The sequence below is a fragment of the Argentina anserina genome, chromosome 2 (genome assembly GCF_933775445.1).
Source record: "Argentina anserina chromosome 2, drPotAnse1.1, whole genome shotgun sequence".
Classification (NCBI taxonomy): domain Eukaryota; kingdom Viridiplantae; phylum Streptophyta; class Magnoliopsida; order Rosales; family Rosaceae; genus Argentina; species Argentina anserina.
The window spans coordinates 20,731,768-20,752,304 of record NC_065873.1 but is presented as its reverse complement, the minus strand read 5'-3'; the positions used below and the strand labels follow the sequence as shown (position 1 = coordinate 20,752,304).

At 39.8% G+C, this 20,537-nt stretch overlaps 6 protein-coding genes across 7 annotated transcripts; 1 reads left to right on the top strand and 5 right to left on the bottom strand.

The window, feature by feature from the left end:
- The first annotated feature begins 1,589 nt into the window (after window positions 1-1,589).
- On the top strand, window positions 1,590-4,213 carry LOC126782243 (endo-1,3;1,4-beta-D-glucanase-like). The gene is made up of 7 exons (XM_050507456.1): window positions 1,590-1,958; window positions 2,073-2,094; window positions 2,941-3,070; window positions 3,213-3,303; window positions 3,415-3,504; window positions 3,650-3,747; window positions 3,883-4,213. Exons 1-7 carry the CDS (start codon window positions 1,751-1,753, stop codon window positions 4,027-4,029), a joined length of 786 nt encoding a protein of 261 aa, XP_050363413.1. The 5' UTR covers window positions 1,590-1,750; the 3' UTR covers window positions 4,030-4,213.
- A 540-nt stretch (window positions 4,214-4,753) lies between these two features.
- LOC126782247 (isoamylase 2, chloroplastic-like) lies at window positions 4,754-8,301 on the bottom strand. Its single transcript, XM_050507459.1, has 2 exons — window positions 8,152-8,301; window positions 4,754-7,661 (listed from the first exon to the last, which is right to left on the bottom strand). The coding sequence occupies exon 2, from the start codon at window positions 7,584-7,586 to the stop codon at window positions 6,540-6,542; it is 1,047 nt and encodes a 348-aa protein (XP_050363416.1). The 5' UTR covers window positions 7,587-7,661; window positions 8,152-8,301; the 3' UTR covers window positions 4,754-6,539.
- On the bottom strand, window positions 4,974-6,314 carry LOC126784149 (isoamylase 2, chloroplastic). Its single transcript, XM_050509634.1, has one exon. It carries the CDS (start codon window positions 6,312-6,314, stop codon window positions 4,974-4,976), a length of 1,341 nt encoding a protein of 446 aa, XP_050365591.1.
- Window positions 8,302-8,933: 632 nt separating the features above from the next.
- On the bottom strand, window positions 8,934-13,251 carry LOC126782227 (CSC1-like protein At4g02900). Its single transcript, XM_050507437.1, has 11 exons — window positions 12,938-13,251; window positions 12,680-12,826; window positions 12,449-12,584; window positions 12,162-12,263; window positions 11,859-11,981; window positions 11,661-11,741; window positions 10,777-11,117; window positions 10,434-10,679; window positions 9,766-10,090; window positions 9,434-9,667; window positions 8,934-9,161 (listed from the first exon to the last, which is right to left on the bottom strand). Exons 1-11 carry the CDS (start codon window positions 13,249-13,251, stop codon window positions 8,934-8,936), a joined length of 2,277 nt encoding a protein of 758 aa, XP_050363394.1.
- Window positions 13,252-14,546: 1,295 nt separating this feature from the next.
- Window positions 14,547-16,031, bottom strand: LOC126782241 (EID1-like F-box protein 3). Its single transcript, XM_050507454.1, has one exon. It carries the CDS (start codon window positions 15,551-15,553, stop codon window positions 14,699-14,701), a length of 855 nt encoding a protein of 284 aa, XP_050363411.1. The 5' UTR covers window positions 15,554-16,031; the 3' UTR covers window positions 14,547-14,698.
- A 275-nt stretch (window positions 16,032-16,306) lies between these two features.
- On the bottom strand, window positions 16,307-20,537 carry LOC126782245 (uncharacterized). Of its 2 annotated transcripts, none has more exons than XR_007670747.1 (4): window positions 19,598-20,537; window positions 19,122-19,324; window positions 17,977-18,450; window positions 16,307-17,579 (listed from the first exon to the last, which is right to left on the bottom strand). XR_007670747.1 is itself a non-coding variant. In XM_050507458.1 (4 exons), the coding sequence occupies exons 2-4, from the start codon at window positions 19,225-19,227 to the stop codon at window positions 17,367-17,369; spliced, it is 477 nt and encodes a 158-aa protein (XP_050363415.1). In that variant the 5' UTR covers window positions 19,228-19,324; window positions 19,598-20,537; the 3' UTR covers window positions 16,307-17,366. The 2 variants fall into 2 exon arrangements, 1 of the variants encoding a protein (XP_050363415.1); XM_050507458.1 differs by having other exon boundaries at window positions 17,977-18,134.

Sequence of the window (20,537 nt, the reverse complement as noted above, 5' to 3'; positions counted from 1 at the left end):
GTGATATGAGAAAAGATGAACACTAATCTTTAGTTCTGCGCCTCCTTTGCTTACGTCTCTAGATCTTTGTTTTGCATCAAGTTGCGTAAGTACGTACTCTACGTGTCGGCTCAGTTCCAGCAGGGCATATCGATCTAGAGTCTTCAACTCAAAATTTGGGAGTACTCCAACCACTTAATTATATTTTTTTTATGTTACTTACAATTTCAATTAATCAGTTGATCGAATTATCATGTAGATCGATCTTCCTAGAACTTTTGTGACTACGTACAGTGCGCGCCAAAGGGACCCTTATAATAGAACGCAGACAGTTTCGACATGAAGTCAGACCTTTCCGATCATTTCTTCCCTTTCATATAATGTGAAAGCTACGTTGGCGCCAACAAATTAAACTGGACTCACACCTTGGTCCTTAAAATGCTCCGACTTCCCTGGTGAAAAGCTTCGTTTGAACATCACCAGTACGTCAAACGCAGCAGGTGCCTTGCATACTACGTCTTCCACGATAGTGTGAAATAAACAATTGTTTGGTGTCAATTATCTTATCTTCTAAACGTGGAAATTCCGAAATTGTGGTCTGTCTATTTCACTTTTATTTTCATATAAATAAGTGGCGGGGATCGGGCTCCGATTGCAGCAGATCTCTCTGACTTGGTATTCTATTATATATATGATTATGACCTAGACAGTCTTTGTTTTTTAGGTCGATTCGGTTGAACTAGCTATTATTTAGAAACTTAAATACAAGTTGGCCGATCTTTAATTCAACATTTCAGCTTTTAATATTCTAGAACGTTAATTAACTATATCAATCGATCGATCTGCTTCCTTATTTGAGGTGGCGTTCCTAATACTGTATGTGGCAGACAGGCAGAATTTCTTTGAAAAACTTGGAACTGATGTAGGATAAAATAATCGTGTATTATTGAATGATATGGGGGCCTATATATAGGCATTACAAAACCACAATCCCGTAGGATTCGGAGTCCTAATCTATTACGGAGATGTTAATCTATCTCCTAACAGGAAACCTATTAGGTTAAGACACACACAAGGGTAGAATAGTAATTCTCCCGGAACAGGAACGAAATTAGTGCTAATTATAGGAGTTGATTGCATGCCTAGCTAAAATGTTCCACTTGGTGCTGCTTGCTATTTGTTACCATTAATTGTATTAATCTTGCTAGAAAATAAGGTCCCTAAATATATTAAAACTAACCTTTTACCCACTTTTTTACATCATGTAAGTTTTCTTTTTATTTTTCTTTTTTAACCTTCTTGTATATTATTATTTCAGCTTAGCTTTCCATGACATTGGTATTTCTGGTAAATCCATTTTTTTTTGGTTAAGTTGTTGGTGTCAACAGAGAGCTTCTAGTTATAGCAGTGGAGATGGATCAAAATTAAATAGGTAAGTATTTAGTTTTCTCATCGTAAAAACAGGTAAGCATTTATGTTTTAAACCAATTACACTATAAGTTTTTCCTAATATATCATGGCAGAATCAGATAGGGGAGTAATCTACATGTACTTTTACAAGAACAAATCAACCATATTCTCTTTTCCTTTAATTATTCGGTGTTGACTCTCTTTCAGTTATAACGCGCGCTCTTGTGGCTCTATAAATCCCAGCACCTCTCCCTTTTTGATTCATCCAGCACCTCTCCCTTGCTTTCTCTCTGGCTCTGACTTCGTGTCTTGAAGAAGCATAATCAAATCCGGTGGATTTTCACAAGCTTGAACGCTCAGAATGTTCACCATCGTATTACATTTGCTGTGTGTGACTTTGTGTCTGCAACTGCAACAAGGTTTGTCTGGTCCTCAATGCTTGGAGCACCCACCGAACCTTAACGGAACGTCCGGAGCAGGATCAGTTATTAAGGTTGGGGGCTTGAAGGCCTATGTTACTGGCCCTCCTCGTTCCAAGGTTGCCATTATTCTCGCTTCTGACGTCTTTGGTAATCTCCCATATTTGAACTATTCTTCTATCTGTGCTGTGGTTAAAGTATGAAGCATCGATTAATTTCTTGATTATAGAAGTTCTAACAGTTTGATTGTCTGTTTATTTGAAGGATATGAAGCACCAAACTTGAGGTATGCCCGCTTTCTCAACTATTTGCTATGAATCTACAGTAACTTTCTACTATAGATTTAATTTCTACTGGTTGTATGTTGTAAATTGACTTTATTCTAGTTGGATTCATATTAAGAGCCAAGGGTGTCTGGAAAGAAGTCAAAGTCGATATTTGATCTATTGGCTTCGCTGCAGATGTAGAATTTTTGTTCATGAATTATGAGTATGGCATTCTTATCTGACAAATGCCAACTGCTTCTGTTTTTAGTTTCTGAAAGTTTCAGAAAGTATTATTCCAAATTTCCAATAGTACATCGATTGCTTTTACGTTCCAAATAATGTGCTTATTGTATCAATTTGTTTAACCTTTGAGCCTCTGAGAAGATACCTTATGAAGCTATGATGATTTGCATAATGTTGCATATATATAGTAGATCTGTGTAAAGCAATGACAGAAAGCACTATATTTTCTGTAACTTCGCTCGTTTTGTTTATCAAATTCTCTTTGGAGACATTTCGTTAGGTCAATAAGCACTTAGTTACATATATAGATCGATCTCCTACTTCATGTATAGATTTTCATGCTTAGTTAGGTGATGTTCTGAGTACTTTGGTCATTTGGTTTTCTTGCTCAATCAGTTATAAAATCACCAGTAGAAACTTTATAATTAGTGGGCTTTTATCCATGACCATCACGTTTTACTCAGCATTGGCAACTTTATCAAGGTTCATATAGAGTGGACGTTCTTCTATGTCTGCTTGAATAACTGAAACTCCCTCCCTTTGAGATGTGTTTTTTTTTTCATCTATTTGGTTGTGGGTTTTCATTTTACTCATTCCCGGGATCTATCTACCGTCACTATTAGGAAAATTGCAGACAAAGTTGCTAGCACTGCTGGATTCCATGTTGTGGTTCCAGACTTCTTTTATGGAGAGCCATACAATCCTAACAACACTCAGAGGAATATGACAGTTTGGCTAAAGGACCATGGGACAGTAAGTTTCTAAACCATTTTATTTTATGGAAAAAAAAAAGTATAATGCGTTACATATGCATATCTTCTCTATGTTGTGAAATATACTCATATCCTAATCAAGAATATTGCTTTTGTCATCCCCACCCCATTCTCTTTCTTAGGACAAAGGTTTTGAAGATGCTAAACGTGTAATTGCTTCTCTAAGGAATAAAGGGGTATCCAGGATAGGAGCTGCAGGGTTCTGTTGGGGAGGTAAAAACTCTTTACTCCCACTTTTATGTGTGGAATCATAGAAGATGGACTTTTCTTGGTTTGATTAACTAGCATGGTTAGTATTCTAACTTCTGAAACTGAATTCATCAGGCAAAGTAGTCTCGGAGCTAGCAAAGGGTTATTACACTAAGGCTGCAGTTTTGTTACACCCTTCCCGTGTCACTCTTGATGATATTAAAGGTAGGAAATCCCTTGCACAATTCATAGTTGAAAAAAAAAATAATGGTATCCCTCTGGTTTCAGACAAAAAAAAACTAGTACATTCATTTCTTAACTTACTGATCTAGTGTTTTCTTTATCTTTGTTCATCTATCATCTATGTCAGCGGTTAAGACTCCAATATCCATATTGGTTGCCCAATTTGACAATGGCACTCCACCTGCACTCATGAAACAGTTTCAGGAGGTTTTAACCACTAATAAGGTAAGTTTCTCCCAACTTAGAATCGTAAAATGACCACTCTGGTACGGAACGATAATCTTATGTGAAATTGCTTACAAATGTTAATGGTATGTGAAGAGACAAATGTTAATGCTTGTGGAAGATTTCCTTATGCAGGTTGACAACTTTGTGAAAATATTTCCTGGTGTTTCGCATGGATGGGCTGTCAGATATGCAGAGGATAATGCCACCGCTGTCAAAAGTGCTAACGAAGCTCATCAAGATATGTTGAACTGGTTCACTAAGTATGTTCAAAAGAGATAGTTCTGTGGATTATGAATTGTCAGCCATCATTTACATTTAGACAGTATTGTTTCAGCTCACTGTATGATCAGTTGTCAATAAAGAATGGTGAGCAGGAAATGTGAGCAATTTTTACGCTGTTTCTGAACTTTCTCAACTTCTTTGGGATCTATAAAGTACAATATATAGTTACTAAAATACGCTATTTGGCATTTCCAAAGTCTATATCAGGATGTATGATATGAAATGGTAAAGTCATTTGCATAAAAAAAAAAACGCACTACAGCGTGCCAATGGCAGCAGACATAATCTTGCAATGCACTAAAGGATTAGTATCCTTGAGCACCATTTTGATGTAAAACCCCAGTTAATGGTTGATGAAACCTTATTCCTTTTGGGGTAGCTAACTTCCATCTAAGTGTAACTTGGAGATTTTGGCCTATACTGTGAGAGAGTACGTGTTCTAACGACCCTTTAAACGATTAACACTGGTGGAGAAACTATATCAAGGTTATGGGGCTTAGTCTCTAACCTAGGCTTACAGAAGAGGTCTCGCATGCAGTTAGCTAAGTACAATTCCTTTGCTTTAATGGGAAGTAATATGATGTATGATTCTTCTTCTTCTTGGTGTGGGCAACCTAGTCTACAGAAGGGCGAAGGACAATCATTTCGCTAAGAATCATTTGATGTGAACATTAGGCAACAATTTGTGTAAAGTTCAGCTCAGAATAAGAATGCATGATGAGGTAGTGACAACTATTTATTGCTGCAATTAAAAGTTGCTAGCGTTACAGGAAAAGCTGGTGAATTTACAGGCGATTTACAGCAGTACCTATCTATGCTGCACTTCAATGCTTATTATCATACGCATATCAAACATTAAGGCGCGGGGAAATAATCTACAAGAGAAAGAAAGTGGAAATGTGGTAAACTTACAAGGCAGTAGGAAAGGCAAGTAGAGGTCACTACAAGCTTCTGGCTTCAAACAGAGCACAACTGTGGGACTTCATTTCATAAGCAATTAAACTCTCCATTTCCTCAATGACTGGCTCACCAGAAATTGAGAAAAATCCTGGAAATGGGAGGGCTGTGTCAACCAAACGACTCCATGCCATACCTTCTGGGAGTGGAGGTAGAATAACAGTCTCCAACTGATTAGCTGCACTGAAGGCTACAAACAAGTCACCCCTTAAATCAGCATATTCATTGTTTGATTGGTTCTCCGCTTCAACCTGGTCTGCTTTTAATCTCACAGCAAGGAATTTGCATAGAGGATCTTCCCACCTAGGAGAAGATTGATCGCTTCCAAACCAGTCAATATTTTCTTCTTTAAAGAAGTGCTGCTTCTGAAGAAGATCACTCCGCCTCCTCCTGAGTGAACTTAAATATGAAATGAATTGTGTGGTTTGAGTAGCGAAACCTGTTTCCAGAGCCTTCCAATCGAAAGACTTTCTATCACGATATGCAGGGGAACCACCTGAAGATTGTCCACACTCGTCTCCCATGTTAAGAACAGGAACACCCAATGAAAGAAACAAGATAAATAGAAAATTGCGGATTTGTTTGAGGCGTCTTTCTAGTACAGCAGTTTTACTTGTAGGCCCTTCTTCCCCACAATTCCAACTCAGTTCTGAAGATAACTCACTGCCACTGAAACTAACAAGGTCCACAAGAGGAAGACCAGAATTTCTGGAAATAAAATTGAAAGAGAATGCAGGGCCTCGTCCATCTGAAAAGATGTCCCCGTTCCCACAAAGCCGTGTAGCAAGGTCACTGAGAAGGCCTTCACCCCTCAAAAAGTTTCTTACATCATTGCAGAATCTTGTATTCACTTCTGCCCATCTCTTCCAATGAGGAAAACAAGTTTCCTTTAGTACCATTTCATGAGGGTCCCAACGGTCTGCAATGAACTTGGTTTTTGTCAGTACTGGATCAAAGGCAATTGCTTCCACTAAAGGCGGGTGGGATTGGTATTCACCATCAACTCCACATAACAGAGACGATGCATTTATGAAACAAAAACCATCAACGTGAAACTCAGTCACCCAGTATCGGAGACTATCTAATACCATTTGCTGCACAACAGGATGGTTACAATTCAAAGAATTTCTTGCTTCCAAATCATCCGCCTTACTTGCACGATAATAAGATGATTTATCAATTCCTTGCAGCACTTCACCCTTAGCAGTATGGGTGAAAACAACTTCCAGCAGGACCTCTATTCCATTGGCATGAAACTCTTTCACCATCTCTTTCATCGAGTTGATAGCTGCTACAGGGCCTCCCGATGGTCCAAAACAACTCATTGGTGAAAAGAAATGGCAAGGAAAATATGGACCTTTTACCTCATCAAATGGGAAAATTGGCTCTAACAAAATTGCATTTACACCTAGATCTTTGAAATGATCCAACTTATCGGTCAAACCAGAAAATGTACCTGCTACATTAGTAGGCAGCTTACTAGACTTGTGTGCGGTAAAACGTGTTAGGTTCAACCGATAAACCACTAGTTTCTCTATTGGGAGGTGAGGTCAAACATCACCATCCCAATCAAATACAGGTTCCTCACATAATCTTCCAAGTAACTTCAACCATGTCCCTTTATTAGAGATAGATTCATCAATGACCTTAGCATATGGATCCAGAAGAATATGCCCTTCATCAGACCTATCTGTGTTCCTCAGAAGAGTTTCCTTAAATCTGTAGCCATAGCTCACAAAAGTCGACAAGCTTTCAAATGACGCATGCCACATGTCGCCTGATCGATTGACATATGGATCTAGATCAAGCTCCAGGGCAGGTTCCTGAGCTGTGGGGTCATCATACAAGCATAAAACCACACTTTCTGCATTTCTAGAGAAAATGGCAAAGTTTATGGAACCATCACCAGAAAAGGAAAGACCCAATGGAGTAGGATGACCTCGACCAAAACCAATTGGGACACAGAAATTTGTCTTCCTATGGCTTCTTATTTCCAAACCACTCAAATTGGCATCTACCAAAGACTTCAAAATAAATGAGAGATACAATGGGGTTTGTTTAGCCTCAAACTCCAAGTTGAGAGTAAAACTGCCTGAAGAAGTCCTTTTAAATGGGGTTTCAATCAAGTCTAAAGGCATGAGACTGGATGAATCAGCTCTATATGTGCCCCAACTGAGGATTAGCCTGTCACTACTGCTAGACAGTTGCAATGATGAAAGTTCAACATACACACTGTAGTTGACGGTATTATTTCTAACAAAGACATTTACCAGATCCCCATTTTCTGTCCTGAATAGGTAAGTTGATACCTTGTCCGTTTCTTCAGCACCAATGGGAAACTTTTGCTCCATTGGTTCAATAGAAACTCCTGATGCAGTGTGCACCCTAGATTGACAACCCCGTAGTGAACTCTGAGCAAAACTCTGGACAAATCCTCCAAAAACCAGCTTTTTCTCTGCGTCCAATTTTATTAAACCGAGTGTAGATTTCTTTCTGTTGCTATAATGAGTAGTGGCTGCCAGCTTAGACAATTCGGTGGTTATTCCACAGGCCCAACAACAGACCTGTGGTGTAATTGACAGCGGTAGTGTAGCCATCTATCACAGAGCTGGAGATTCCCAAACAGATATTGCAAGACAAGAAGACCTCCCTACTCAATGCAAACGTGTATTCTGTTCCAATGAAACATACCAAAATTCTCAATAACTGTTCATAAACTCACCATCTCAGGCTTAAAATAAGATCCTAGCAAATCATTAACTATAATCTATCATTGGTATTGGAGCATGACCAAATTTCCTAAGCTCTGGCATTGTTCAAAAGAATCCTGATTTTAATTCTGCAGCATACAATTGCATTCACAACAGTATAAACATAAAACCAATCTAATCATTAAAGCATTGGAATCCATCAGAGAATCAACACCAACCAAAACTCAATGTTAATCATCAAAGCCAAAAAAGGGTCCTCACTAATCAACCTACACGTATTGCAAATCAATAAAATGAAATAAACCCAATTCTCAATTGAAAATTTCTAGATGGGTACTCATAAATCAGATATAAAGTCACAAACTTTAACATAGAGCAAAACAATAACACCCAGATCAACAAATGTTAAGAATGATCGAAACACAAGGAATGTGAAAGGTGTTGAACTTACATCATTGGATTTGGTGAGAGTGGTGCAACTGGAAATGATGAGAGAGAAGCAGAGAGCGAGGGGCCGAGTGAAGAGGAGGAAGAGAACAAGACAGGAGATGTCGTCGTTTTATGGAAAACTTATAAGAGCCGCCCAACGCAGCAAATGCTGATCGAGTTTCAAGTGTTGGGTAAAGCTGTCTGCTATTAATAAAAGAAATGGATAAAAACACATTCACAATTATTTGATTTAGTGATATAAATCTCTCACAGAAGTTCCGAGTCCTATATCATTCAGTATAGTGGCATACAATTTGAGTCGGCTAATATGGTATGTTTCGGATTTTAAAATAGTAAAATATTAAAAAAATAAAGTTTTTAATTCTTTATTGAGCTATTGAGCTATTGTAACAATAACAATATAAGTTTCTATTAAACTTGTCTTTTCTTGCTATGGTAAATATTATATTGGCTTATTGGGCTCGTAAGAGCCATATGAGACTAGGGGGTCCATGGGTTATTGGGGTACATGGTCCTCGCTGCTGTGAAATCAAAAAAAAAAATTTATGTTGGCTTTGACATAACAACAATATAAAGGAAATACCACCTGATCATGAAGTCAATTACAGAAGAGTTGCTGAGTTTCATCTTGCACTATGACTCTCTGAGGTTGAAACCTCACTAGGTTAGACCAGGCATACCATATTTCCTACTATAGACAGGAAGAATATGTCAAAGGGATATGATCCTGGTGCATTTACAAGAACATGTAGAAAACATTTTGAAAGGTATAGTTTTAGATTCCTAAGATTTCGAAAATGGTCCTTCAGATCCTTCAGACTCGTGTTTACTACCCATTTGAGATGTCCTCTTCGTAGGAACAAGAGGACTGCTCTCTTCTTCGTCAATGGCCTCGGCTTTGTGGAGTTCCCCTCCCTTGAAATTAGGGTGTACATAAGCATCCTTGAGATAGGCCATCAAATTCAGGGTTGGTTCTGTAGCTTTTTCAACTGTATCCTTCACCATTGCATCCTGTGCATTGTCAAAGACATTGAGAATCCGAAACAGTATATGTTCATCGCAAAAGCGAAAATTTCTTCGGATTGTTGCTATTAGAAAGAAGCATACTAGAGGAACTAAGTTTGCAATGTTCTGTACATGTCACCACACTAGTAAGCATGCAAAGATGTATCACTGGCATCATAGCAGAGTTTACACAGCAGTAACAAGAAGTGTGTACATAGACTAATCCAGAAGTAAGGTGGATGACTAAAAGTAATTTGTACTGAAAAATTCAATCTTACCTGTAAAGGAAAGGTCACGAATGCTGGCTCGAAACGACCCTTGCAGACTCTATGGAACCAGAATGTCAAAACAGGTTGTGGAACAAGAATATATGCTGAATACTTCACATGTAATGTGTTAAATAGTCCAATTACAAGGACTTGGGATATGATTAAGCCAATAATTACGCGCATATGCACATAAGGCCAGAAGGCTGCTCCGCTTTCATATTTCTGATTATAGACATTAATAATCTGGCAACAAAGGAACAAAAATGTTAGTGAAATGTAAACATGAGATGAGCAGAGGATGACAGACCAAATTTTTTAGCCTCAGTGAGAGTACAACCCACCTGGTGACGAAAAACCACATAGGCGAAAGCAAAGAAGATAAGAATAAATGGAAGAAGTATAGGTGTGACAACAGAATATACAAGCCCCAGCAACAAATAGAACTGTATTCTAGGTTCGTTTGTAGCAAAGTTTAAGGAACCAGGATCCATTGCTTCTTCCCTATCTTGTGCTGTCTTAACCAAGAATGCGTTTTTCAGGTGGAATAGAACTAGCGGAACCAATCTGATGATTTCTGCAGCAATTCCACTCCAGCCATCAACCATTGTATAAGTGATGAAGAATGTGCCTTTCAATGGCATGGCTCTTCCAATAGTTTCCAAGTATCTACAAAATCAGCAGTGCATGTTTCCTGTAAGACTATTGCCTCATGAATAGATAGAGTGAAAGTTTCACGCTAGTCTACATTCAAAATAAGCAACTGGTGCCAACGGCTTCAGAAATGCTGCTTCTACTTGATAAAAAGAGGTTTTTTCAATCATTAGAACAGAAAGAAGGGGAAAAGTAAAGTATTGCTTCACAAATCAATAACCAGTGAAGTAAGCTTGTTAAGATCTCAATAAAGTTGAGTTCCACCACACATAATTTGGGAGTTGTCAGATGTATATAGTTGCTTTTTTCCTTATATGTGTTAGGATTAGATACCATTGAAAGAGTTACAAATTATTACTCTTTTTGGGCCAGGTTTGTAAATTTCTCAAGCTGTTCCATTGCTGTTCCTGCAACAATACTTCCCAGAAACACATTGATAAGTATGAACAAGTGATACTTCGCAGCAGATCGCCTATCCAGAGATGAGAGTGATGTATAACCCTCTATCTTTGACATAAACATTATAATCATAGGAAGTACAGCAAGGAATATCTTCAATGCAATTCCTGGAAGAAATCCTTGGATAACAGACTTAACTTTGTTCCTGAAGAACAGGATTTGAAACACATAAGTAAGCTGTAAAATCAGGTAACACTTTTACAAAACAAAACAATAATTAAAAGCATGAAATAGGCACACACATTTCTATTACTGGCTTCAAGAAAGGAAGGGCCTTCTCAATCTTCTCAATGTTGGCTAGAGATTGGACAAATGCTATTGGAATCATAAAAAAGAAAGTGAGAAGAAAGAAAGCAACACCCATAAGCAGCTTTCTCACATTGAGTTCAACATATGGAATCGCAAGATTTCTCCAATATACATCCCGTGGTTCGGGAGCCCACTCTGTCAACCAGATGGTAGCATTACTTGATTGCTGAGTTTGAGCACATACAGCTGCTCCCCATCGTGATTTGAATGAAACAAATGCTGCTGGCATTATGGCTTGTGGATCACTTGCAACTCTTTCTCTTTCTTTTTTCTCCTGCATGAAAGCTACATTATTATGCATCTAGAACAGAAGAACAAAGGCTCAATTCCCATTCATTTTAGGAAGAACAGGCACTAGTATTGGCATTGATATTAGCTAGCACATGATTGCTATATAGTAGCTCAAAAGGATTGGCCTAACAACCTAGAACCAATGTTCCTTTTTCAGAAGTTCCATTTTGTCAATTTTGAACACCAGAACAAGACTGGGAATCATATATAATGTAGTTGTTGAATGTCACTAATCGTAAGACTGGAGCTTTTACTTTTCTATAGTTGCTCTTTGTAACTAATAAGTACTCTAACTGACACCAACACTGTAACTAATAATTGATTCTATTGCAAAATATGTCAAGCTACTTTTGCAATTTAGTGTCCTCTTCTACATGCTTAGAAGATTCTATATGAACAAAAGCAGTAAAAAAGATTCTATATGACGTGAGAGATGGGAATAATTTTACAAGAAACTATCTTTATACAGTATACACAAAGTGATAACACTAAACACATTACAGATACTACAGTAATCAATACTCACTTCTTCACTTGTCTTCTCAATTTCGGTTGTGTAGTAATTTATTGCATCCACTTTGTCTCCCAACAGACCCAAGAAACCTGTCTAATGGGATGTGAGATGATGAATTCAATAGAAACGGTTCCATTATCAAATGGCACTGTCAATAACTGAGATATTGACAACTAAAAGGAAAAAATAAAATCAAGTAAAGAAAGAAACCTTTGTAGTAGGTCTTAATTTCTGAGGATGTCTCTCATACTTATTTTGGTAGTACACAAGCCTATTCGTCATACTCTTCTTCTTTGAAACCAACTTTGCAAGTTTATTTGCATTGTATACAACCTGAAAGTTTTAAAGCAGAAACAGTATCTCTTAGACTTAACTGCAGATATAAAATATCCCACTTTGTTTTTACAAGCGACTCCTGAATGCCAATCTTTGTTGTGACCATATGTTCACCGCATAAATTGACATCAGTCGATCGAACTAGCAAAATTAGAACAATTCAATAGAGTTGCATACCTGATGAGTAAGATAATGATCGGGATGGTTTACGCAAAAGAAGTGTTCGACATGCTCGCTGACTGATTCATCAGGATCTGGGGGTACATTCCTCACAAGAACCTGTTAGGGACATAGAATCATTAGGGTAGGAAGCAAGCTCAACTCTGACCTAGCAGACTATGAGGCAGATGGTAATGGGGGCATATACATACTGATTTATGCATGAAACATATTGATTTATACATAACATGTTTCAAGGGCACATTATAGAAGCAAATTTCACAGCCAAGAGTATATCTTCTCACCGAAAATTGATCTGGACGGCGTGTCTGGGATGCTAAAAATCGTAGCCTTTTAGTCGCCATTGTCTTGTACTCATGGTATAAAACAAAGCACGTCCAAAATGTGAAGACATAAGACAATATGAGATGTGCAATGAACCTGGAAGACAAACAAAATTTCCTTATTTGGCAAAGTGTAAAGGATCATCCAATATTTTCCTAGCTAGTCATTGGTTAGCAAGAAAATAAACTCACTTAAGAGATGCATTAGGAACATTGGATATCGAGAGTTTGTCGATATTGCTGAATTCTACTTTGGATTTTTCCAGCTCGTTATTTGTGTAATGTAAAGGCACCAAAACCGCAAGTGAAACAACAGTAATGGGAAAGAATATCTTCAAGCTGCAAACAGTGTGAAACATAACTCAACTACAATCATCATGTGATGAATACTATTGCACAGTTTGCACTTGACCATGCATCATCATGAATCATGAATATAATGAAGTTTACCCGAGAGTATATATGCGAATATACGCAGCAGAATCTAGCCCGGCGTGATCAATGAGCTCCGGCTCCGGCATCCTCAGTGCTGCAGGCATCCAATTCAGAAACTTGATGTAGGTCATGGCATCTAAGTTGACAAACTTCTTGACCACGGTACCGGAGCTCGTGGGGCTCCCTCTGATCCCTTTCAGGTACCATTTCGGGAAGTAGACTCTGTCGTTGAAGGGCTGAAGCCTCAGCAAAGCAAACGCCACAAGGAAACCAAATGCAGTCAGGAGGTTAATAGCTGCTGCCGTTAGAATGTCTTGAAGATTCGCCATTTCGGATACTCAGTAATAAAAAGAAACCCCAAATATTGGTTCCCTCTTCCTCCTGCAATTAATCCAAATCCCAATTCTGATCTTTTCAGGAACATTGATATCAAAGACATGCAGTCACATTGTTCTAAACGAAATGTATGATGATGTGACATTCTTCATACCTCTGCCATAAGTTTTCAATGATGGATTACTTACTCAGGATAATGTATATGCGTCGTTGTACGGTACGGCGGTGCGCGGCGGTTGGGGATTGAATGGGAATTGAAGCCTTGAAGATGAGGGTGATTGAAATTTGCGGAGAGAATGGAGGAGTTTGGGGGGAGGAGAAGCAGAATGGCGGCAATAAGCTCGGAGGTGTGTTTGGCGTCGCTGCACTTACGCGTGTAACGTTTACATGCCTATATCATTGTATTATTCGAATCTATTATTTACCACATTAACCCTTTATCATATTACCACTACCCGGCATATTTGAATCTAATAATTGCCCCATTAACCCTATATGATTTTCTATGACAAATATATATATTTTTTCCTGATAATCACCCCCTTGATCAAAAGTGAAATATAGATGTCAAGAGTCCGAGACAACTGAATCCTATCCACAAAGGCACCTTTGAGTGTTGGATTAGCGCTAGTAACTTTCAAAATGAATAACATAATTCAAATACAATTTTTGTTTAGACGTGATCCTGATGATACACAAGGGTTGCCTCTACTTAGAAACGTAACAACTGTATTTTGGACAGGTTTAAGAAGTGTTGCTCGTGACTTTTGATCTCTAATTCTATAACCATATAGGTCATGATTTGGTGGTGATTTTAGTTCGTGAAATTTAGGTCGCCCACTTAGAGTTTAGCTTATTGGTGTTACCGAGAATATGAACGCATAGCCAACACAATTCTTGATTTTATCAGACCGTCCTTTTAGCTGATATGATTCTAGCTAGAAAGCAACACAATCCATATCCTCATATATATCGCACTCCGGCGAAAAAGCTTCCCCAAAGGAATAAACAAACTCAAAGAACGACACCGAGGTGAAAGCAACTTCCAGCAAAAATGAACACCGTACCAGTCCGACTCACATATATAAATTCCACAAAACATATTTTACACGTCAGTCCAAGTTTTGCCAAAACTATTTTCACGTCATCACGTGGATCACCCTAAAATAAGAGTAATTATTCTATGTCCGCACAGTATGTCTATCTATGTATCAAGTCAATTATATTACGTCATGATATAATTAACATGCACGCGGTGAAAATGACAAAAAAAATATTTATTTATATGAACAAATCCAAAATAATCGCAACAAAAAATATACCAACAATATTAAAGGTACGTCACTTGAATACGGGTCGGGTATATATAATAATTTTTCACATAATTGACCCAAAACTAACGCTCATATCCACTCACGCGACCAAAACAAAACACAATGACTAATCCTCCACAACCACCTCTCCCGTCGAGCCCAGGCTTCCACTCGTCGTCGTCCGATCGTGGGAGCTAATCCTCCGGCGACCATCCTCATAACACTCCTCCTCCCCATCCGAGTCATCATCCTCGTCCGACGACAACGGCACCAGCCAGCAGCTGCCGTACAAGTGCCCATTAACACACACAAAATACTCCAGCGCCCCGTCGTGCGAGCCGAGCCGCCGCGCCGCGCTCTTGGGAACGAGCTGAGCCGCGGTCATGCTCCACACGGGCGCCCCACAGTAAGTGCACATGACTCTCTCCTCCAGCTTCACCCGCCGCTCCACCAAGCAGGCCCTCGTCCTCGACCTGTGAAATCCCCGAAACACCCCCCGGAATATCCCCAGGTGGTCCTCCTCCTTGTCCCCGGTCTGGTGCTCGCACATGTCGCTGACGTAGAGCAGGTCCCCGCGGCAGTTCCTGGAGAGGAAGCTCTGCCCGGAGGTCTTCGAGAACCGCGACGCCTTCACCCGGTGGCCGCGGGTGGGTTCACTCGTCCGGAAATGCCGGGTCGGCTCGCAGCCGCAGCAGAAGAACATGAGCTTCGCCAGCGTGTGCCACCCGCCGCCGATCCGGGAGTTGATCGCGCCGGTCGTCAAGGTGGCTATCATCCGCGGCGCGCGGTAGAGGCAGACCTCCCGCCATAGGAGGCGGTTGACGACGGCGCGTAGCTTTCGGTTGACGGAAGCGGTGGAGCAGAGCGCGTGGATGTCCCATTTCATGGACTCGAACACGAGGAACAGCACGCGCTCGTTGTGAATCCCGAACTCGGCGGAGTCGGAGCCCTGACTCGCCCTGACTCGTTGTCTGGCACTCATATCGGAAACCTTCCGGTTTTTGTGAGCGACGAACTATTTCCACGCTTATATATAAGCGAGCACCGCTACTCTCCACGTGTGTATCTCAGAGTGGAAAAATCAGCTACCTTGGTGATCATTTGTTAATCGGACGCGTGTCGGTCTGTTATTGCAGAAGATGCTGGGTTATCGAATCGAGGAGTTACGTCATAGTGTCGGGCTGGAAATATCTTTTCCGCGAGAACAAAAATATCTGATCCGGAAGCCACAAGTGGCGCGAGGCAGAGCACGAATCAGGTGGGGAGATCCTTTCGGTAGCACGTGTTGGCGGGGAAGGGCAACACGTGTGATTCAAAGTTGTCTTCACGTGGTCACGTTATGGACCAAAATGGGAATTTTAGAGGGAAAAAGAAGTGGTTGGTTGGTCCCCGCCTAAATTGTCAGAGCGTGACTGACAAGCTTTGAGGTAAAGACAATGATCAGTTTGGCATTTCTGAACCCAGAATTCTTTCCTTTAATAGCCTCCTTCTATTTTTGGGTTAGAGAAGAGAGAGGTACCCAAGAGGAAGCCCATTATTATGTCCCCCAATTTTCCCTTTATGTAAAATGTTGGTAATAAAAGCATGGATAGTTTACGATCACTTTAAAGATACAACATCTTGAATGCTAGACAGTCAAAAGACGAAGACCGAATGCGCCAAGTTTTTTTTTTTTTGGTCGAAAAATACGCCAAGTTCGATTAATGTGAATAGAGTATGGTAATCACCTGGAGTAATAGTGAGCGCTGCGCAGTTTATCCAAACAATGCAGTACAGTAATCGTAACTCGAGTTTACCAACATACACTGTCAGTGTCAAGTTTCTACACTATAATGTGCTTTCATTTCTATGAATAGGATGCTAATTGCAAATTAGCAATGTACTTTCACTATTGGAAAAAAGCTAAAGCATCCCTAGAACAAGAATGAACTCATGGAATTTGCAAAGAAATGGTCACGGAAAATCACCTTTGATTGGGTGAGGCTGCTACCAGAGAGGGTTCCTAGAAATGCTGGGGGACCATTGGATGTCGCTTGGCACATATTCCTGATATGAAGATGCTTTGCCTCGATCATCTCTGCCAACAATTTTTTACAGCTATCCGGATCGAGTACGATATCTTACTGATAATTTCACCTTCTAATATCCCTGGATTTTGCATCACAATCCCAAAAACACATCGCGTGAGCCCCTCGTATATACTCTTGTTGACGGTATTGTCCTCATTTAACCAAAGAGGTGGCACACATAATTTACCAGAAGAGCATTTTGACCAGTTATCAAAATCTCCCCTAGGAGAGATGACTTTGTCTTCTACACTGCTTGTTACTTTTTTTGATGGGCGCTCAGCAATCTCTTTTGGAGAATCAAGAGTACTTACTGCTTCATTAACATTCAGAGGACCACCAGTATCAAAAATTCCTGGATGGAGGATACTTTCGCCCAGTGACTCACTACAGGTCTCTGCCACATGAAAAACAATGCCTGAATTGAGGGGTTCTTTAGTCGGAATCTGGCCTGAGTGGTCTTGATGATTCCCACAACAATGTTCTTTTCCACAAGAGATACCATCAGATAAATTCACCATCAGCTTTATAAGATGTTGTACGACAAACAGACACAATAAGACCTGGAAAACCTTTTTCTCGACGGGAATTAATCTCACTTTCTGCTACCAAGGATTTCAGCCTTTTAGCATCCAAGTCTTCCTTACTACTGATTTTGCGTTTAGAGTGTCTCAGATCTTCTGCCTTTCCCACTCCATTAGGCAAGAATGGGGTGATTACCAATTCACCTCAAGAACCTAAAGCAAACAGATGAAACATGTCTCCGCACTGCATATCTGTAGGAAGGTCAATCCCCCTTTCGATAAGATCTCTATGTTTTTCGTGGAGCCAATTAGAAAATTTGGCAGCTCTCTTGCCAGAATTAGTTGGAAATGGTGACTTGACAACGTCAGGGAAGACCAGAGGTGAGAGAGACAGAGGTTGAAAATCACTCCCCCCAACCTGAAAAATAAAAGTACATGGAAGAAAATACATTGATTAGGTCCAAAGAAATAGATGACAAACATGGAAACACTTGGATCAGAAACTGGGGGTTCAAACTTTATCATAACGGAAATGAATCTCTTGCAGATTTAACACCATTTTATCACCTAAAGTCTAAAACAAATTGCAAAAACTAATATAGATGACTCAGTATATTCCACAGCACATGGACTTCAGTAACAAACTAGACACATGTAGAGACTGAGAAAGAGCCAGATATATAGGTTGTGGACACCCAATAAAAATATATAGCACAGTGGACAAGCTAACTGATGCTGCACTTAGTTTCTTTCAAACATTACAGTTTAAAAAGTGAAGTAATACACAGCGAAAGGTGTAAGGATAGTGTACTAACATCTTCAGCATTTGCATTAAGATCTGACTCCTCCTTGCAGGAAGATGCACATCTTTTGGAGGCAACAGATTTAGCCAACCTCACATAATGAAGCGTCTTATTGAGCACTTCCTTAATATTTTTGTCATCAAAGTCATCCCAAGATTCTTCTTGAAGACCTGTCCCATGGTCACTAAAAGGTATATTCAGATTATAACCCCCTCTGTTGAACCTTGCAGAAGTGATTTGCAAGCATCTTGGTTAAGTGACCTGTTCTGGGTTTTCAGCAGGAGCTTTGCATATCGTGTACTGAACATGTTACACAGCGACATTAAAGACTTTCTAAATTTTCCATTACTGATCTTCAGCTATGACATTCTTCTTTTGCAGGTACTTGGAGGCGCTGGAAGGTCCGGAAGTGAAGCCCAATTTATCTGGTGATATTATTTTGCTCCAATAGTTGCACACTGTCTTACATATTGGATAACCAATTTCCTGATGAACAAAAATGAAAGATTTACGTAATTATTAAGCTACATCAAAAGTACATAAAAATCATAAAATTCATAGAGCATATAGAGCATACATGCCCCATCTTAATCCAAGGAGATAAGATTTCACGTTTATAAACCCGAAGAAGGAAAGAAAAAGAAAGAGAAAAAAACGAAGAAGAAAGAATTACTATTGTATTTTCATTATTCAATTCGAACTGATAGACTATTTCTCTGTCTAGGCATCATTAACTACATGTCTTAAAAACAAATTAAAAAAAAGGAGACATGTACAATAAGTTTGAGATGCATAAGCATAACCCCTTGACTGATGCTATGATGCAATTGTGTTGGTCACTTAGCTTCTTATAGATGATAAACCCATGATCACCTTGGGGTTTTGATACACGAATGCACGTCCAGCTTTGTCAGATTGCTCTTTTTGTAAACATGAAAATTCATATAATCTCCCTATAGACCTTACAGTGGCCTAAGATTTTTATAGTAAACATGACAATTCATGTAGTAGCTTTCTTATAGACTTTACACTATTGCAGTGGCCTAGATTTTTATAACAAACATGACAATTAACGTTGTAGCTCCCTTATAGACTTTACAGTGACCTAAGACTTTTAATGTATACAGCTAAAATGATATTAAGTTTTTTTTTTTTACCTAACAGCCTCCTCTGTCCATGAAAACCTACTTTCGCATGTTGATTTTGGCTTTGAGAAAGCACACCACTCTTCACCATCCTCGTTTGCTCCAGGTTGCTGCTCATTTATGTCGTGAACTTCTAGAAACCTTAGATATGCTGATCTCTTCCTTTTCTGTGAAGGACTTCTGATTTCCAGAGATTGAAGTTCATCACCTTTATCCTGAATCAATTACGACAATTTAGGCACACATCAAGAGCCAAAGCAGCTTTACAAGTTATAATTTACAAGAGCATACATGAGTAAAACAGAAAGCACTTTATATCCCTGAATTACTAACAATATTAAAAAGTCGGAGCCTAATTTGACATCAAAACCGATTACACTTTATCATACTAAACACTGAGAAATCCATGATACATACATACACAAAATGAAGATAATTCGAAGATGATTAGGAATAATTCTGAAAAAAAAATGGATAAGGACTATCACCTGTGATGGTTCAAGTGTACATTTTCCCCTTATCGGCCTGGCACTATCCACAGCAGGCGATGTTCTTGACGAGACATCATTTGTGGCTGCTGCCATTGCAGTATCGCCTTACTTCAGTAAACTTACTTATACCATCACTCGCAGACTCATTCGGAATTTCATAACTCGATACACTTGAGTCTTTCCACATATCTCTTTATCCATTACCATCCCATACTTGGAGCACAAACTCTCAATCCTCTTCCTATTCTCTTTCCTATCAATTCCCAGCCTCTCTGCAACCTTAAACACAATCAGCCCCCTCGACCCGGCTTCATTAACCATCTCATAAATTTGATGCTCAATCGGAAGCTCCACGATTAGATCTCCACCACTCTTCTCACTCTTACTCTCTCCACCCTCACATTTAGTCACCTCACTCTCTCTGAACCTAAATGCTTTGCATAACGATTGAGGTACACTAAATTGGTACTCAAACTCACATTAGGATCATCATTTTCTTCACAATCAAGCCTCCTCAGCTTGTAAAAGAAAATATCACCTCTAATCCCAAGCTCCTTGGAGAGTTGACTCCGCGCGATCCCCTTTGACCCGGCCGCGGCCACGCGCTGTAGGAACGCGCACATGGAGTCGGCGGCGGACTGGACGTCGTAGAGGCCGAGGAAGTTGCTGCGGAGACGGTGATCGGCGACGAGCTTCAGGTTGAGACTCTCGGTGTCACTGAACGACTGGATTGAAGGGTCGGTTGGAAGGTACGAGACGGTGGCGGTTTGGTTTTGGGAATGGAATTTGAGGACGGGGAGGGAGAGTAGCCCCGCCCGTAGGGGTTCTTGGAGTGGCGGAGAGAAGTTGAGTCTGGAGGTGAGGGTTTGAACTTTGAAGAAGGAGACCGTTTGGACCTTCAGAGCAGATTTCTCCCAAGGAGTAAAAATGGAATCCA

Excerpts from the sequence above, each read along its gene's own strand:
- LOC126782247 (XM_050507459.1), bottom strand. The coding sequence starts at position 7,586 with ATGGCTACACTACCGCTGTCAATTACACCACAGGTCTGTTGTTGGGCC.
- LOC126782227 (XM_050507437.1), bottom strand. The coding sequence starts at position 13,251 with ATGGCGAATCTTCAAGACATTCTAACGGCAGCAGCTATTAACCTCCTG. Across the intron at positions 12,827-12,937 it reads ATTCGCATATATACTCTCGG|CTTGAAGATATTCTTTCCCA; the intron begins GTAAACTTCATT and ends CACTGTTTGCAG. Across the intron at positions 12,585-12,679 it reads GTTCCTAATGCATCTCTTAA|GTTCATTGCACATCTCATAT; the intron begins GTGAGTTTATTT and ends TTTGTCTTCCAG.
- LOC126782241 (XM_050507454.1), bottom strand. The coding sequence starts at position 15,553 with ATGAGTGCCAGACAACGAGTCAGGGCGAGTCAGGGCTCCGACTCCGCC.
- LOC126784149 (XM_050509634.1), bottom strand. The coding sequence starts at position 6,314 with ATGAGTTGTTTTGGACCATCGGGAGGCCCTGTAGCAGCTATCAACTCG.
- LOC126782245 (XM_050507458.1), bottom strand. The coding sequence starts at position 19,227 with ATGAGCAGCAACCTGGAGCAAACGAGGATGGTGAAGAGTGGTGTGCTT. Across the intron at positions 18,135-19,121 it reads TGGACAGAGGAGGCTGTTAG|GTCTTCAAGAAGAATCTTGG; the intron begins GTAAAAAAAAAA and ends ACCATGGGACAG. Across the intron at positions 17,580-17,976 it reads TTAATGCAAATGCTGAAGAT|GTTGGGGGGAGTGATTTTCA; the intron begins GTTAGTACACTA and ends TTTATTTTTCAG.
- LOC126782243 (XM_050507456.1), top strand. The coding sequence starts at position 1,751 with ATGTTCACCATCGTATTACATTTGCTGTGTGTGACTTTGTGTCTGCAA. Across the intron at positions 1,959-2,072 it reads TCTCGCTTCTGACGTCTTTG|GATATGAAGCACCAAACTTG; the intron begins GTAATCTCCCAT and ends GTTTATTTGAAG. Across the intron at positions 3,505-3,649 it reads CACTCTTGATGATATTAAAG|CGGTTAAGACTCCAATATCC; the intron begins GTAGGAAATCCC and ends CATCTATGTCAG.